Below are 19,375 nucleotides of genomic sequence, written 5' to 3' on the forward strand. Positions count from 1 at the left end.
TTATATATATATAAAATGGTAATTAGTAAAAACCTAAAGAAAGTGCTCAATAGAATTGCAGAGCAAATATATATTTTTTTATTACCGTTTTATCTGCTTAGTTACACATGTTTCGGTTACCAAATCGTATCAACAATCCAGTAACTTCCATCAGACTATAACAGAAATGGTTATTATAATTGGAAAAACGATATTAGAAGGGAAAGAAGGGGGGAGGATCACTTCTGATTTGATAACATTTAAGATTTAATAATTAAATAAACATTTAAAAGGGGTGAGGTGGAGTTTAAAATATTCAACCAGACACGGATAGGAAGAGAGGGAGGGAGAGAGGACGAAGGTGGAAAAGAGGAAAAGGAAATACAGGCAGTTAAGGGGATTGCGCTCACTAGTGGGCTGTCAAACTGTTGCGATTTGTTATCGGGGGGAGGTGTCATATGGAGTTTGACACGTTAAGGATTTATGCGAATGGGGGTGGGAGTGTTGTTCACAGTAACTAAGATGTGTCCTCTCAAAGTAAGCTTAGTTACATCCACCTTAAAGGCATTTACCTATTTAAATGCATTGGCTATAAAAGGTCTCTAAGAAATTAAGTAAATTAAGAATTGCCAGGCATGGATTGAATAGATATAAAATCACAAAAATATGCATGTAGGGGGATACAGATAATAATTAATAATAATAATAATAATAATAATAATAATAATAATAGAGATAAAATAATAGTAAGATAGATACTTGAAGACATAAAGTACTTTGAATACGTATAATTTTTTTTTTTCTTTAATTCTGGGTTTGGCATTAAATAACCTGAAAAGGGTTGATATGCCGTTAACCAAACCAAATAATAGTAATAATGATAGTAAAGGAAATTGAATAATATTTGCTAAAAAAAAAAATAAATAAATAAAATAAAAGTTGGATATATAAGAAAGTATAATTAACTAGGCGAGTTTAGTGGCAAATGTAATACATATACACTCATACATATACATATATGCATATATATATATATATGCATACATACATACATACACACGCATGCACCTACATATACACAAACAAGCATATACACACACACGCACACACACACACACATATATATACACACACACACCTACACAGGGATATACATACATACATATACGTGTCCTATGCATACATGCATCCATACATAATTATTGCAAAGATGATGCTACAAAGTTTTAGCTTTGTACGACAGCTATATCTCTCTCTCTGTTCAAAATTTTGAGATCCAGCAACAAGCAAGAGCAAGATAGCCAGCAACAAGTCAAACTGCAGACCAGCTTAATGTGGGTACTAGTCTCCCACTTTATGGCTTTTTAAATTAGAGATTTTCTTCTCCTAGAAAGGTTGCCTTCACCACGGCTTACGGGAGCCCTCTCCACCCCACATACACATGGAAATAAACACATGCATGCACACATACTTGCATACATAAAGATGCACGCAAACATCCATACATATAAATGTACACACACCCACACACACACATATATATATATACATACATAAACATACATACACACACACATATATATATACCCACATATATACATAAACATACATATATATATATATATAAATGATGATTGCAACGTCTTGTCAGACGAGTGCCACTCCCTCAGACGTTTAAAATCCATGAGCCCAAATGTCTTAGGGAGTATCTATACAAATATGATGTTACAGAGTCTTAGCTTTGTACGACCGCTAAGTCTCTCTCTCGGTTCTCCCAGAAAGGTTGCCTTCACCACAGCTTACGGGAGCCCTTTCCACCCCAAATATATATATACGTACATACATACATATATATATATATATATATATATATATATTATATCGGCTTCCCCTAACTCAACTGAAACTCGTTAAAAAACATGATGACAGTACAATCTAAAAATAAGCTTAAACCAGGCTTAGGGTCAAACAAATCCAACTTGCCTCCTCCCTTGAGGCTTGCATTCACAAATATCCGTGGGCTTAGAACTAATTTAGCTGATGTTGAAGCATTTCTCCTAACAAATACCCCGGATATCTTAGCACTAAGTGAGACTAACCTACACTCCTCCATCCCCTCTAACTACTTTAACATGCCTGGATATCTCCCACTCTGCCGTAAGGACTCTGACAGACATATGCACGGACTTGGAGTTTACATTCGTAATACCCTTCCCCTAACTAGAGAAACAAACCTAGAAACGGATGATCAAGCCTTTATGTGCTTTAGACTAATCATGCAACACAACATTAGCTACTTTTACTTTCTCTACCGCTCTCCCTCGACCCAAGACTGCACCATAATAAAAAAAAAGTATCTGACAGCATAGACACAGCACTCTCCTTCGACACTAGCACCCAAGTACATGTATTTGGTGACTTTAATGTCCATCACAAAAACTGGCTTGGATTCTCTACTTATACAGATGCAGCAGGCAGCGCAACTCATAGCTTCTCTGTATCTCACTCCCTATCGCAAATTGTTACTTTTCCAACCCGCTTCCCTGATCAGGAAGAACAACACGCATCACTATTAGATCTGTTTTTGACCACAATTCCTGATGATTGTGTAACGAAAGCCGACAGCCCACTTGGGAACGCTGATCATGCGGTAATAATGGTTGAAATCGCCCTAAACTCTAGACCCAAAACTGAAGAGCCAGTGCTCAAAACAACGAGATATTATAAAAAGGCTGACTGGGAAGCTATCAGAGATCTTATCAGAGACACCCCATGGGGAAATATTTTTTCTCTTCCTGCTGAACAGTGTGCAACTGAGACCACTGAATGGTTCAAAACTACAATCGAAGCGCATGTTCCCATGCGGAAATTCTATAGCAAGCCCCACTCTCCCCAATGGTTTACTTCGACTTGCGCAACTGCCATTGCTCAAAGGCAGCATGCATTCCGCAGGTTTAACCGACATAAGTCCAGTTCAAACAGACAAAAGTACATAGAAGCTAGAAGTAACGTTAAGAAAGAAATAGCGACAGCTAAGAGGGAATTTACGGAAACCACTAAAAAACGCATCGAAGCACAAAAATTAGGAACTCGTGACTTCTGGAAAATCTACAACAGTGTAGTAAATAATGGGCAATCAACAATTCCCCCACTAACCAACAATCACGAGGTTCTTTGCTCAGCAACCGAGAAGGCTAACATGCTTGCCAGTCGGTTTGCCTCAAACTCTACACTGGACCCTCTAAACCACCCCCTACCTGACTTTCCTATGCGGACAGACGCCAAGCTAGACGATCTGGAAATCACCCCTGCTCAGGTGCATGCTATCATAAAAAACCTTGACACTTCCAAAGTATGTGGACCCGACCTCATCCCAGCTGTGCTATTAAAAAAGTGCTCAGCCGAAGTAGCTCCAGTTCTCTCCAAACTCTACAACAAATGCCTTAATGAATCATGCTTTCCGAGCTGTTGGAAAACTGCTTCTGTGGTACCAGTATTCAAGAATTCTGGCGAAAGAACTGACCCATTAAATTATCGCCCTATTAGCCTCCTCCCACTTTTTGCCAAAATATTTGAGACCTTAATTAACCATGCTCTAGTCCAGCACCTTACAGATGCTAAACTTCTGACCGACCATCAATATGGATTTAGACAAGCCCGTTCCACGGCAGACATCCTCACTGTAATCTCTGAACGCATATACCATTCACTGGACAAAGCGGGAGAGGGCAGAGCGGTAGCTCTAGATATATCTAAGGCTTTTGACAGGGTATGGCATGAGGGTCTCCTCAGGAAGATTAGATCTTACGGTATCACTGGTAGAATACTTAACATAATTAAATCCTTCTTAGATAAGAGAAAAATCCAGGTTGTCCTCGGCAGTCGTAAATCTAAACAATATGATATAAATGCGGGAGTGCCCCAGGGATCTATCCTTGGACCTATGCTGTTCCTGATATTCATAAATGACCTCCCCGACAAAATTGCCTCTGAGATGGGTATATATGCTGATGACACCACACTCTATAGCAGGCACGACAGGAAAACAAATGAACATATATCTAAAGTAATGGCAGAAACACTAGAGGATGACCTCAAATCAGTAGTGGAATGGGGACAAAAATGGATGGTAACGTTCAATGCCACCAAGACAAAACTGGTTTCATTCAATAATTACAAGAAACCTTCTCTACCACCTATAGCAATGGCCAACAACTCTTTAGCTGAGAGTACGTCTTTCAAGCTCCTTGGCCTAACGTTCACAGGAAACATGAGCTGGAACAATTACATCAAGGGCATTGCCAGGGCCGCTGCGAGGAAGGTGGGCTCTCTCTACCGTGCTAGAAAACTTCTAACACCCGAAAGTATCCTGTACCTCTATAAGGCCACTATTCGCCCATGTATGGAGTATTGCTGTCATATTTGGGCCGGTGCATCGGCTACTAGTCTCTCTCTCCTTGACAGGGTTCAAAAGAGAGTCGCAAATCTGATAGGCCCTAAACTGGCATCTAAACTTCAGCCTCTGTCCCATCGTCGAAACGTTGCATCCCTCTGCCTGTTCTACAAGTATTATAATGGTGAATGCTCTGAAGAACTGCAAGCACTTGTGCCCCCACGACGTGAACACCCTCGACAGACCCGACAAGCTGCAAAATCCCACCCCCACACTGTAGAGATCCCTAGATGTAAAAGATCTTTCTACTCCAGTAGTTTCTTCCCCAGAACTGCTAGACTTTGGAATTCCATTCCAGGTCACTGCTTCCCCAACTGTACTGACATGCATAAGTTCAAGTGCAACGTGAACCAACATCTCGCTGCCCTAATCCCTACATAGTGCCCCAGTAGATGTTTCCCCTGATAGTAGCCCCCTACACCAAAGTGGCAATGTGCCTTGTTTGGGGTGAAAATGTAATAAAAAAAAAATAAAAATAAAAAAAATAAAATATATATATATATATATATCATACATACATACATACATACGCATACACATAGATTTGGGGATCAAATAAGTAGCCTGAACTTAGTAAAATATAAGTAGGCGAGTAAAGCGCATTAATAATAATAGTATTCTGGTAGAACATAAAATATTCCCCTGTAAAAATTATTTTTTATCTGTAAATAAAAACTATTTTTAAGATCGTCAAGTCCAAATATCAGCTGACGTGATATTTTAAACAAACACAGACGGAATTTGATGAACGACATTGTCATTATTTTTTTTATATTATTTTTGCAAATTATTCCATGTAATGCAGTAGAGTATTGATTCTATAATACATAATCTGCATAAATTAAAATATTGTTTAAGTGTATTGTATGACCGGGCAATGGTGGGTGTCCAGCTAGTAAAAAAAATATTTTTCTTATTTGATTTTGCCGCATGTTGCACTTCCAATTCTTGCATGTTCTGCCAATGTTGGCAATAATGCTGACTTGATTTGTGTTCAAAGAGAATCGTTTTACAAACAAAAGTGAAAACGATTTCGCTTTTTTGTTTCCAATTAATCTTGCTTAAAACGTTTTTAGGCTTTTCCAGAAGTCAACCTAATTTAAAACAAACAAAAGCACACAAAAAAAATCTTTATAATGTTTGTACCTGTCACGGAACGAAAATGTCATATTCCAAAAATCACATAAATTAATAAAGTAATTATTTTAACTTAACAGAATCAAATTTTTTGAGGAAGTGAGATGGCTCTGCCATGTTTTAGAAATAATTTTTTTTCTTTAGTTTAGTCAGTCTCATAATGGCTGCAAAATATTATCATTCACTAAAAATCATAAAATTTGTTTTTCTTAGTTAAAAAAAAAAATTTGATCTTGATCAATCTAAATATTAATTTACTTGTCCATATGTCCAGTGTCACAAAAAACATCGCAAATATTAATGTAAACAAATTTCCTCCCTATAAAAAAAGTCATGTTAAGAGGAGACAGTAAGTTTTTTTTTGTTTTGTTTTTTTTAATTATAGTTTTTTTTTAATTATAGTTTTTTTTTTAATTATAGTTTTTTTTTAATTATAGTTTTTTTTTTTAATTTAAGAAAAATGTGCAAGTGAATTGACATCTGCGCCTTTAATAATTTAAATAAAAAAATACTCAGAAAAAAAAAGTTTTAAATTTTCATTGGAAAAAAAAAATCTAAATTTGTTTCTTTTTTAAATCAATTTATTTTAGCTTTAAATGGTTAAAAAAGAATTTGCTAAAAGTTTGTTTTAAATCGTCGTTATTTGTTTTATTTTATTTTTTATTCATAACTTGTTTCAAAAATTTTCAACTACTGTGGAATTTCCATGGGTTCTGCTAGTTTACATGATTTTTCTGTATTTTTTTTTTTCTTTTAATTAGGTTGAATTCAGGATGAGAACTTTTTTTTTATTATTACCAATAAATTAAAGATAAATTATTTTTTTTTTTTACTCTTCATTTTTCCTCTTGCATCGCATCATTTTTAATTTCAGGAAAACCGTACTTTGCGCGATTCCAATGATGACTTGAACGTCCAGCTGCTGAGCCGCTGCATGGAAGAGGGCCGACGCTTGCTGAAATACAATGGTGCCATTTCTTTGGCCGATGAGATTGACCATCTCACAAAGGAGGAGGTAAGAAAGACAACCGTCACCATCTTTTATAGTAGAATTTAATTACATATTGATTATTTATATCTAATACATTCTTAATCTAATACGTCCCACTTTGTCAACTAATCTCTAACCCCTGTCCCATCACTGCAATGTTGCACTTGTACCCCCTTGACATGCATATCTTCGACAAACCTGCTTAGCAACAAAATCACACCCCTTCACTGAGGTCCCTAAATGCCAGAAAGCTTTCTAGTCTAATAGTTTCTTCCCTCGAACAGCTAGATTTTGGAATTCCCTTCCTGCTACCTGCATACTGATATGCAGAAGTTTAAATGTAACGTAAAACATTGTTAATCTTTCCTATGCATGATACCCAAATAATAACCCCCTTACGTTCAAGTGGCAAAAGGCCTTGTTAGAGGGTGCACATGAGTAAAAAAAAAAAAAAAAAAAAAAAAAAAAAAAATACACAAACACAGATTTTTTATATATATATATATATATAATGTATGTATGTAGTTTTGTTGTTGACTTTTTAAACAATATTAAGGTTATTGTCTCCACCTTGGAGATCCGGTGTTTTCTTAGAAAGTCGCCCTCTTTTTATTTGGGCATATTTATTTATTTATTTATTTTTTAAAAACAGTAATCTACGTACATGGGGTTTTCGGGGCCCTACCCCTCTTCAACGTAGCTTGACTGTTGTTAGGACTCGAACCCCAGACCTTATGTATTTCAGTCCGGCATCTTCATCCATCACGCTATGATGCCATAGACAATTTACTGCTTAGTTTTTATCTTTTCTATATTCACATAGTTTTGTTGTTGATTTTTTAAACGATATTAAGGTTATCGTCTCCACCTTGGAGATCCGGTGTTTTCTTAGAAAGTCGCCCTCTTTTTATTTGGACGTATTTATTTATTATTTTTTAAAAAACAGTAATCTATGTACACGCGTGTTTCGAGGCCCTACCCTATATATACAGGCTGCCCAGCGTTGCCTGGTTGTAAAATACACTTAAATATGATATTTTAATTTATACAGGTTTCGTATTTATTATTATAGTCAATTCCTTATCTATTATTATATTGTCTCCAATATATAGTAGTGATTTAAAAAAAAAATGACTTGGGTGCTATCAGCTAGAATCAAAATCGAAACCTGTAGCTCTCCGGCCTTATTCGTTATCCCCTAAGCAACGGCTATATACATATAAAAAGTAAAAAAAAAAAAAAAGTTGTTTTACCTATAAATGTATATTTATGCATGCGTAGAAGAGGATTTTAAGTTGACTTACACCTGCTAAGTTGCCATTTTATTTTCCTTAGCAGCTATTTTTACCAGCTGAAGACCGAATCGAATTTGTTCCACAGGTCCAAATTCCCTATGTATATAGTTTCAAATCTGTAGCACAAAAATTGACAGAAAGTTGATAGAAACTGTTCCTCATACAACAGACAAGGTTGCTATATATATATATATATATATATATATATATATATATATATACACACACACCCAGCAAATTTCCTATGTTGAACTAAAAGTAGAAAATGCATTAGCCTTGTAATTCTCATTTCCCCTTTTTTTGTTGTTCCTCAGTCCTCTACCATGTTTCTGATAAAGGGAGAAGAAAAAGTGTCTACTCAGTTGGCAGTTTTGTGAGAGTAATAACCGAACCTTCTGAGCAATTTTTTTTTTTTTTTAATCTCTTCTCCTGCTGCCATGTCACTAATCAGGTTATTGGAGGTAAATATTTTATCTGGGCCGATATTATCAACCTTATAGTCAGGGACTCGAACCTTGTTGTAACTCCCACAACTGGTGTATTGCCATTTAGTGAATGGAGTTTGGATCATGCAGTAGTTTCTGGGTAGGCTTCTCGATGCCATATCAGTGGGAACTTTTATTTCTTTTGTCATTTGTCAACAAATATATATATACTAGCAAAAGTGCCCGTCGTTGACTGGGTTCAAAAACAGTCTACAGAAAATGGACTCTGATTTATGAAAGTATGATAGGTTATGAAAAGGAAGGGTTGTAAAGAGATAGCTTCGAATTTGGGGGTAGCAAAACCAAAGCAAAATATGATGAAAGTAAAAATAAAATAGATAAACCCCATAATTTATCACACTGAAACACTTATCACAATATTCTGTGGATCTATATTAAAAAAACCTTGTTAAACTTTGTGACATATTTCCATTCTATGGAGGTCAGGCGTGAACAAACACCCCATAATTTTATTATACCATATTTCTTCAAACTGAACCATAATTATCAAAGTATACTTACACAGATAGATATGAAAAGTCTTTATTAAAGTTTGTGCCTATTTCCATTCTATGGAGGCTAGGCGCGAATGCAGACCCCACAATTTTATTATAGTATCCCTATTAAAGTTAAAACATACTTATCAAAGTATTCTTATGTACATCTATATCAAAAACACTTGTAAATGTTTTTTTTAATTATTAAATTTTTTATTTCCATACTTTGTGGACCAGACGAGAACACAAACCCCACAATTTTAATGAACCACTGTTCTGCCAGATCAAACCTACTCATTCCTGTGTCTCGATACATAACTTTTTAAAATAGTCAACCATATAGGAGCCTATTCATGACCAGACACACACACACACACATTTAGCTTTATATTATAGATATATATATTTCCCCAAAACCTCTGGCCTTGATGGAGTGGAGACTAAAACTTGCTGCTATGGTTTCAAATGATCTGAAATAACAGCAAGGGGAGACTTGATTCCAAATATTTCTCATATGTTATATCTCCCCTCTTTTGGAAATAGGATACGATTATGAATATCTCCAGTATCAAATAAGCCTTATGCACTGTGAAATTTACTTTATGTACGAAAATCAAAGAGTGGAGATATAACATTAGAAATATTTGGAATCGTCTCCCCTGGCTGTTATTTCAGATCATTTGAAACTATAGCAGAAATTTTTAGTCTCCCCTTCATCAACGCCAGATGTTTCGGGGGAAATATCAGATATTTTGTAATTCATATGCAAAACTAGGAAAATAAATGACTATGATTAAAGTATTGGTAAAGGTGTAGTATCTTTCCACCCACAAAAAATCCTTTAAAAATACCACTATTAAAGGTTTTCGAGGGTGCTGAAAACGAAAATAACAGTAAAAATCCCAGAAAACGAGTAGTTTCAAGATAAGAAATTATAAAGTGGGGGATCACTTTTTTAATATTAATTTAACATAAAATGACCATCCACTTTATAGCCAAGGTGGCCATAAGGGTGCTCATTTTACGTTAAATTAAGTGATCCTTGAACCAGTAATGTAGACCAAAAACTGACAGGAGTTTGGTAGGCAAAATTTTTAAAACATATATATATATATATATATATACACCCACGCATACATAAATATATGTAGAAAGAGGTTTGTGTTTACTATAACTTTTTTACGCAAATATTACATAATTATAAATCATGTAGAATATCTGCATGAATATAATTACACGTAATAGTTAACTAAAGATGATCATCCGATTAGAAAACCAAAAAAAACTAATAGGGAATTAATTAAAATGAATGTTTAAAAGAATATGCAAATTTCAGCAACTCCGTTGATATTTTCCACAAAACCTTTCAACTTTACTATAAGCAGGAAAAAACAGTCTAAATAACATTCATTGACCCTTATCTTGTTCTTGGGCCTTGTTAAGTAGTAACTTCCTAGTATAAAAAACTGGTATGAAATGATCTTTGTATATTATTTTTATTTATTTTTGATTCGTTTAGAATCCTTTGAGATAGGGCTTCATTGATTTGTGTCAAGCTGGTCTAATGGTTATCATACTTGACTCACTGTTTTTAGGTTTTAGTTTTGATCTGAGTATTTTTTTTTTTTTTTTTACTTACAAGAAGTGAACTGTTTAGAAAAAATATAATACTTGTATGCAAGTGTCTCGGTTACTTTTTTTTTTTTTTTTACTTCATTTTTTGTAAGGGAATTTCATGTTACGTTTACTACCAGGCAATGCTGGGTGCATCTTTTGTATTTATATAAAGATAAATTTAAAAAAAAATTTTGTGTTTGTACTAAATGATTAGGAATATTTTGAAGTCTGTTACAGTTTTTAAGAATGACCAATTTCTAAATCTAAAATTCTCTTATGTTTTTTCTCAGCTAATGGAAGCATTGAAAGAACAGCAAGATGTTAACGATCGTCTGAAGAAATACGTCGACAAGATAATCTTGAAGATTTTGGAGAAGAACCCGTCCTTATTGGAAATCAACCATTGAACATTTCTGCCACATTTTATTTTTAAAGAAAATTAATTGCTACTAGTTTTCATATTTGAATCCGCCTCTATTAAGCCATCCGGAAAACAAAACAAATCCCAGTGAACATAAAAAGCTCATGTGGTTTTTGACCCCTCTCCCCCATCAACACAGTGACCCATCCCCAGCACATGCCAATTATAAAACTTAATCAAGCCATCTATTTTTAAAATTCCCTCCCCTCACATTTCCATTTTTTTTTTCTCATTCCTTTTTTTTCTCATTCCTTCCTTTTTTTTTTGTTTTTCATTCCTTACTTTTTTTTTTTCATTCCTTACTTTTTTTTTTCATTCCTTACTTTTTTTTTTCATTCCTTCCTTTTTTTTCATTCCTTCCTTTTTTTTCATTCCTTCCTTTTTTTTTTGTCTTTTTCTCAAAACTCCTCATTCTTGTTTATTACACGTTTTTACCTTTTCATTCGACTCAAAACTTCAAAGGTTTATCATTTTTAACAAACGTTATATCTTTAATTTATTCTGATTTTTTATTTTTTTTCATTTTTAATTGAATTTTAAAAAAAATTGTAAAAAAAAAAAAAAAAAGTAATTTTAATTAAACTTTTTTTTTTTTTTTTAAATGTCATTAGAAAAGAATTATATAAAACCAAATTTCCTCCCCTTTTTTTTTTTTAATTTTCTTTTTCAAATACCAATTCCAGCTCGGCTATTTTGCTCTTAGATTTTTCCAGCTTTCATTTTAAACATATATATATATATTTTTAAGAGGGATTTAGACGAAAAAAAAAAAAATTTTTTTTGAAAAGTGTTATTGCAAACTCAAAATCAGCTTCTTTGACTGCCCCCTCCCTTCCTACATGTTCAAACTGTTTTTTTGTAAAAGCTATGTGACAAGATCCAACACTTGACAAATACATTAGCTTTTGTACAAATTAAGATTATTGGCTAAATGAAAGAGAAAAATTTGAACAAGCAATTTTTTTTTTTTTTTTTTTTTTTTAAGCCATTTATGTTTATGGAGATGTAAGCAAGAATTGAATATTTTAGAAAACAAAAAGCAAAACTGAAAAGTAGAGACACTGTTTAAAATCAAAATGGCTAACAATAAATAGTACGCATTCATTCTTTTCGAAGATTGTTATCCTTATCTTCACAGTTGTTGTTTTACCACATTTCGGTCAACTCATCCTTTGGCCTTCTTCAGGTGATTAACCACAACGGGATAAGAATGCAGAGTCTTGTAACCGTATCCCCAGTAAATACTGCCTTCCATAGTTGTCGTTGTCTCACGGTTTTGGCCAACTAATCCTCTGTCCTGCTTTTGAGTAGGATTGAAACCGCTTTTTTCAGACAATATTCATCTGGAACGGTAGAGATTCAACGTTTGTACTATGTCACAGATCCCAAGTTACAAGACTCGGCATTCTTATCTTGTCATGATTAATCACCTGAAGAAGGCAAGAGAATGAGTTGACCGAAACATGATGAAACAGTAATAACTATGAAGATGAGGATAAGAGTTTGCAAAAAAAAAAGTGGATGCATAAATTATGAAGCCTCATCTCAAAGGATTCCAAAAATAAAAAAATAAAAAAAATAATGCATAGTATGTATATATATATATATATATATGTGTGTGTGTGTGTGTGAAACTTTTTGGGTTTCCATTGACAATATGTGCACATATTGTACCACAGACATTTCTAGGATGTGTCAACAAAAAAAAACAAAAAAAAAACATTGACGCATAAGAAAAAAAAGTTTTTAAGAACAGCTGTTGCTGAGATGATTAGTAGTGAAATCACCGACTTTGCCTCCAAAAATGTGAGCAAGTTTATTTTCCGGAATTTTTTTTTTTTAAGAAAGATGAGGATTGATTATCTTAATTATACTCGTCTTGGTTATTAAGCGTTTTGGTCAAAGTCCAGATTCCCAAGTTCAAAACGATGTACCTGAAGTCCAGCATGTAAACACAGACGTTAAACTAAATACGATGATGGTCGAAAGTTACATAGGCTGTGAAACGTGATATAACGACCAAGGTGTGAGAGGATAGTAGTCTGTATGATCCAACTTTATTTTCTAATGCAATGTTGTCACATTTTTTAACAACACACACAAAAAAAAAATATGTGTGAAGGACACAAAAACCAGATTATATAAAATATCAACTATTAAGGTTGACCCCCCCCCCTCCATCCACCCCCAGGAAAACAAGGTATAATAAACTGTTGTTCTTAAAGAGTTATCTCCCTTGCACACGCCTGTTCGCCATTTTGATAACAAGTAAACAAACCTGCTTGAAAAAAAAAAAAGAAAAGAAAATTTTGTTTTTAATACAAAATTCTTTCTTGCTGTCAAAATCGAACATTGCTACCAGATAAAAAAAAAAAAAAATGCCTGGCTGAGCATGTTGATCTTTTTTTGTGGTTGTGATGCTTCTTTATGAAATCCCCAAAGCAACGCAAAATCGGACATTATAATAAATAAAAAGAAAATTGTAATAGTTTTTTTATTTTATTTATTTTTTTTTTACCGTTTTTAACAATTGATAATTTTTGTATTTTATTTTTGAAAAATGAAAAAGAGGATGAAAAAAAAATGGCCATTGTATGTAGAAATACGGATGTTTTTTTTGTTTTTTTTCCTGATTCTTTCACGGGTGTGGAAGGCATTCGCTTAATTTATGATCAATAAAATTCAAAAAAATCCAACAGAACACATATCCTTGTAATATGTCCACACAGCTTTAAAATAAGAATGTTTGACTTTTATGGTTATTGCTTTTTGTTTCCACCTAGAAAAACTTGGCCCAATATTTAAAATGTACCATTTTACAAAGAAGGAAAAAGTATTTTAACGATTAATCAAATTAAATACTCGTTAAGCAAAAAAAAAAATGTACACATTTTAGATAATAGTAAAACATCAGTTGACAAACAAAAAATTAACGAAAAAAAAATTTTTTTAGGAGCAACGTTACGAAATCTTATATAAGAATTATTTTTAAACAAAGAATATTTCTTCATATAAATTTGTGGTTAAACTTAAGTAAAGTCTCTTAATGTTTTCTGCAAGCCTGTTTCTGGCAATTGTGAGGACTCAGAATAGTTCTTTCTGTTTTATTTTTTATTTTGTTAGAAATAATGTTAAGAATATTTGTATTTTGAAGTGATTTATTGAAATTAAAAAAAAAAAACAATGCAAATTATTGAAAATTATAAAAATAACAAAATTAGTCTTTATTTTCACTTTTATGATAAAAATGTTTTTGAAAATAAGATTAAAAAAAAAAAAAAAAAAAACTTGTTTCATAAACATATAAAAGTCAAAACACAGACTAATTTTATTTTTATAATTTTCAATAAATCGCTTCACAGTACAAATACTCTTAACATTATTTCATGATGGAAAACCTTTTCAATAATTAAAAAAAACGACCAAAAGGGACTATTTTGAGTCTCCATTGCTTCTGGAAATAGGCTCGCAGAAAATGTTGGGGTACTTTAGTTGGCTGTAATCAGTTTCGGATCTATAATTATTTTCTGCAATATAAAAAAAAATAAATAAGCAAGAAAAATCATGTCCTTTTCTAACATCTATTTATATCATGGTGATACCTACAACAGGGCTGGCAAATATGAAGCTATGGTCCGCAGCTGGGGACAGACACTTGGAAATCTAAATTACTGAAAAATCACAATTAGCAAGGAATTTATTAGCAATATCGAGTGATTAGTTATTGGGAAGTGCTGTATATAATTATAAATTATTTTCACAAATGTAAATCTATAAAGAATAAAAATAACATTCTTTATAATGCAATAACCAACTTCCCAAATTGTGAACATTTTTTTCTAATAAGTTGCAGAAATGATACTGAATATGTTTATACTGTTGAATTGATTAAAACTCATCAGAATTTTAGAATCAATAGGAAACTTTATCATTTGAGAAACTTTTCCATCAACAAAGTCTGAAAATAATGAATTTCAGAGCAACTAATTTTCATAATCTTTGCAAATTTTTTATTTCCCTGTGATAGTGTATGAATAGCTGTCCTGCCAGGCCTCTTATGGGTATTGCCTTAATTTACACAAATTGAAACATTAACCGCCCCCCCCCCCTATGTTAAAAATTTCAATTAAAAAATACAGAAAAGAAATTGAATAATGAATGAAAAAAAAGTTTTTTATTAAAGCATTTAAATTTTTTTTTAATTTTCTGCTTGCGTTTTTTTTTTTTTTTTTTTTCTACCAAATCGTTTCAGTGCCAGATGCCGACCAATTCTTCAGCTTCTTCATGTATGAAGTTCAGAAATTCTTTATCCTAACATGCTTTCTATCACTCACTACCAATAAACTCCTAAAGGATAGACGTTGTATTGGTCTTCAGTTTATATTAACACAATTCTTCATTAGTTTTTTTGCGCAGACGTAAAATGTAGAAATCCTCCATCTTGAATCAAATTTAGATGATAAAAGTTTCACTACTTTTTTTTTTATATATCATCATCATCATCATCATCATCTGATGCTTGCATGGAGATGAAGAAAGTGCCATTTAACATTAGATTTATATTAGCCCTGTATCCAAATGTCAAATTATATATATATATATATATATATATATGATGAGAAAATATTCTTTTCCAATTATATTTCACCCTTTCTTTGAAGCTAGATCTATGTTAAATAGTTAAAAACATGGCATATATGAATATATGCCAAAACACCTATATTCCAAATTCAAAAATGTTATTCATTTTATCATTTATTTATTTCTACATGTCAAAACGTCCACTTTTTCTTTTTTTTTTTTTTTTTTTTCTTTTTTTTTTTTTACAGAGCCTGTTTCGTAGTGCAGAAACAATCATGTCAATTTTTAATATTTTTTTGCACTGACTCGTCAGAAAAATAGTAACTTTTTAACTTTAAAAAAGAAAATAAACAGAATTGAACATGATCACGGAAATCTATGATTGCATCATGTGTTATGATGTTAAAGTCATGTTTGATTTAATAGGAGAGCTTATATATATATATATATATATATATATATAATTAATGTAAAAAAATTGACATGTGGATATGAAGCCCCCAGAATCATACAGTGCGATAGATAGGGGAAACAAGTTCGTGATTCTGGGAGTTCTATGTTATATTCTAGATTGTTAGAGTACTCAATTTGTAGGATTTGTGTATGCGTATATATATATAATATATATATATATAAATTCATGTATATATTACGTATATACAGCATAATCACGTTTGACACACCGGTTCCCGTCAGATCACCGAAGTTAAGCAACAATGAGCCTGGCCAGTACCTGATCGGTGACCATTTGGAACTTCCAGGTGCTGTATGTACTCTCCGCTTATCTCGCCATTGTTTCCAGTCATCCTGGACTTTTCCTTGCCACTGGACTCAAGCAGTGGCGATTCAGGAGAGGGGTGTGGTTGGAGATTACGCAACCCTTGCCACATAATTACACGCACAGCTGCCCCTACAGGGGGTATCCTTTGTCTTTTGAGATTGAACGGAGGCATCGATGTATATATTATATATTTCACTAGGGTTCATTTCATGATTTTGTTGCAATAAATTTAGTTGCCTTTTTTTCTATAACTTATTTCAAATTATAAACAAGTCACGCCTGACCAGCTGTAAGAAACTTATTAAGTGTTAACATCCTGTTAAAATTTCAAAATCTGTCTCAGAAGAAATTATCACAAAATGGATAGATTGATTTTTTTTTTTTTTTTATAATAATCTGATGGCAATACAGCTGATGCAGTTGATCAAATAAACAGATACTGAAATAATTATGACCCGGATATAAATCTCAGGAGTTATTTCCCTTGAATTAACTTTTTTTTTTTTTTTTTTTTTAAGTTAAGAGCTAATCAGATCATGATGAGGTATCTGTATATCATCATTATTATTATTATGATTAATAATTATGATATAGCATTGTATATCTAACTCAGGGTGTGAATATTTTAGTTTTCAATTCTGAGCACTAAAAAAAAAAAAAAAAAGAAAAGATTTTTGTGATAGTGTAAATATGTACATTTTTTTTTTTTTTTTTTTTTAATACCAGAAAAAGTGTTTTAAAACAGTGATTTAAAAAAAAAAAAAAGGTTCTGGAATTGTCTTGTATTTGACTTTATTTATTGTAAGCTCACTAATTGTTCCTGATTTGCAAATCGATAGCATTGATCCAAAATGATGAATCCATGTAGAGATATTACTTGACTTTTGGATCTGTCTATGAAACAATGGTGTCATCTTGCTTTTTTATGCTTGTAAATAGTTCTTTTGGGTTGTTGATGATTCCTTCTCTAATAAGTAAAGCACTATTCTTTGCAATGGTGTTCTCAACTTGAAAAAGACATGCTTATTAAATAGCTTGCGATTTAGTGTTTTCTAGAATAGAAAGGTGATCCTGTTGAGAGTGGATGTTCATAATCATAGTGAGTTTAAAAAAAAAAAAAAAAAAAAACGTATTTTTTTTTTTTTTTCTTTTTAACTTATTAAGCATCATCATCAGTTTTTTTTAATTTTTTTTTTTTTATTTCTTCTCTAAAATTGGTTTGCAAAAATTTCCCAAAGTCCCTGCCTCCTGTGTAAGGAAAAGGTTTTCTTAGGTGCCATTTTATTAGAGCCGTTTTTTTTTTTTTTTTTTTTTTTTTTTTTTAACTTTTCTATTTGAAGTTCATTTTTTTTTTTTAATTTTTTATTGTTCATTTCTTAATAACAAATTAATTGAACAAATTATGATTGAACAAAAAAAATTTTTTTTTTTTTTTTTTCGTTTGAATATCTTTTTGTTTATCACTTATTTTTCCCCAAAAAACCTTCTTTTGCTCACAAAAATTTATCAGGTCTAAAACGCATAATTTTAGAAAGGGTGTCCTGTTTTCAAGAAATCCAATGTTAAAAAGACACTGACTTCCCAAAATGCCTCTACACGTTTGCATTTGAAATTAAACAAAAGATGGCGTATTTTCATACCAGTCAGAAAGACACGAATAATTTTACTTGATATAATTGTAACAACAACTTTTTCTAAAATTTTGATCTTAAGAAAGCTAAAAAAAAAAAAATCATTCCAGTAATTTATTTTTCCTAGACCGGACTCTTCTACATAAGATGTCATGGTGTGTGTGAATATTGATGATCTTGTAAACTAATGCACTTCAGGTGAAAACATTGTCGAAATTGAGTTACAAAAATTACGAAAAATGATCCAGTAGTTATGATGTATTTTTAGCTAGAAATCATCCACAATTATGTTCTGAGATTTTGTTTAAAAATAGTAGACCCTTTATTTAAGTCAAGGAAGATAAGTCAGTTTGTCATGCAGAATTGGTCGTACAACCTTTCCACATTAAAGCATACAATAAAACTCGATAATTCAATAAATTCTATTTTTATACAGGATCATTTTTCATAATTTTTGGAATTCATACTAATAAACACCTAGGTATGTAATGTTTTCACCTGAAATGCGTTAGTTTAAAAGATCACCAATCTATACAAGCACCAATGTCATATGTATATAATCCATCCTAAGATTGCTCTAGAATTAAGTTGCAACATAGTTTGATCTTCCAATACATGTCCTATTCTTTACAAGATTTGAAAGGTAGTTGACTGCAAAAATCATAAAAACTCTTCCAAAAAAAAAAAAAAATACCAAAGTTTCCTAAATTTGGTTTCATCTTTTAAGATTCCTGAAAGAATTCTTGTCTTGTTCAAATTTCAATTTCTCTTGGTATCCAGTGAAGAATTTCGTTATTTCCGGTTGTGTAAGAAGAAACTTTCACTTTTATAGAAATTTGTTTAGAATTTAATCTCTTAAGTTTTTTTTAATCACCAAAGAATTGTTTAAAATGTTTTCAGTGGCTTTTCCATCCCCAAAAATGTCCAGAATTTTTTTTTTCTTCTTATTTTGCTCTAGCTGAAGATGGGGCATCCTACTGGATGTCAGACATTCACCCGCTATCTCACATATTCCAGCCAAGAGATCTTTTTTTAAGATTCTAACCTTTAAGTGCAATTGTTTGTATCTCTCTTGCACTTGGTTCACCAAGTATATTTGCCAGGTAGTTTTTGAAATTCTTTCTCATGAGTCTGGTTGCTCTGATAATTACTAGAATGATGGAGATCTTCCTAAGATTCCAGTTTCTTTTCATGTTGTACATGATCTGCACCTTTTGTAATGAAAGTGTTATCTGAAACTAAATTCTGACAGACCAACGGACAAATAGAATTTCTTCTCAAAATCTTTCATAGAGATACTCTGACATGTAAAAATATGAATGGAACTATTGCCGGATTCCATTTCTTGGTATTAAATTTCTTGCGTTTATACATGTATCTGTAACTTTTGTTATGAAGTTCTTGTTTTTCAGCCATTTGTTTCATTTCTTATGTCCAACTAAAAACTTTAAAGAAAGTCATAAGAGAAAGAAGAGGAGGCTGAGTCGGGTCTACGTTTGGTTAACAA

General features: G+C 32.3%; 1 protein-coding gene and 1 pseudogene across 9 annotated transcripts in view; both read left to right on the top strand.

The window, feature by feature from the left end:
* The window catches only part of LOC145252501 (rab11 family-interacting protein 4A-like), a 302,623-nt gene extending 291,344 nt beyond the window's left edge, over nt 1-11,279 (top strand). For all 9 annotated transcript variants that reach the window (XM_080111998.1, XM_080111997.1, XM_080112001.1 and 6 more), the window contains 2 exons: nt 6,444-6,584; nt 10,745-11,279. In XM_080111998.1, coding sequence (XP_079968124.1) covers nt 6,444-6,584; nt 10,745-10,861 — 258 coding nt within the window. In that variant the 3' untranslated portion in view covers nt 10,862-11,279. The remainder of the gene's footprint in view (nt 1-6,443; nt 6,585-10,744) is intronic.
* A 4,832-nt stretch (nt 11,280-16,111) lies between these two features.
* LOC145252893 (5S ribosomal RNA) lies at nt 16,112-16,229 on the top strand (annotated as a pseudogene).
* Nucleotides 16,230-19,375: the final 3,146 nt, after the last annotated feature.

The sequence above is a fragment of the Euprymna scolopes genome, chromosome 29, assembly GCF_053919585.1.
Source record: "Euprymna scolopes isolate OS-2025 chromosome 29, ASM5391958v1, whole genome shotgun sequence".
Taxonomy (NCBI): domain Eukaryota; kingdom Metazoa; phylum Mollusca; class Cephalopoda; order Sepiida; family Sepiolidae; genus Euprymna; species Euprymna scolopes.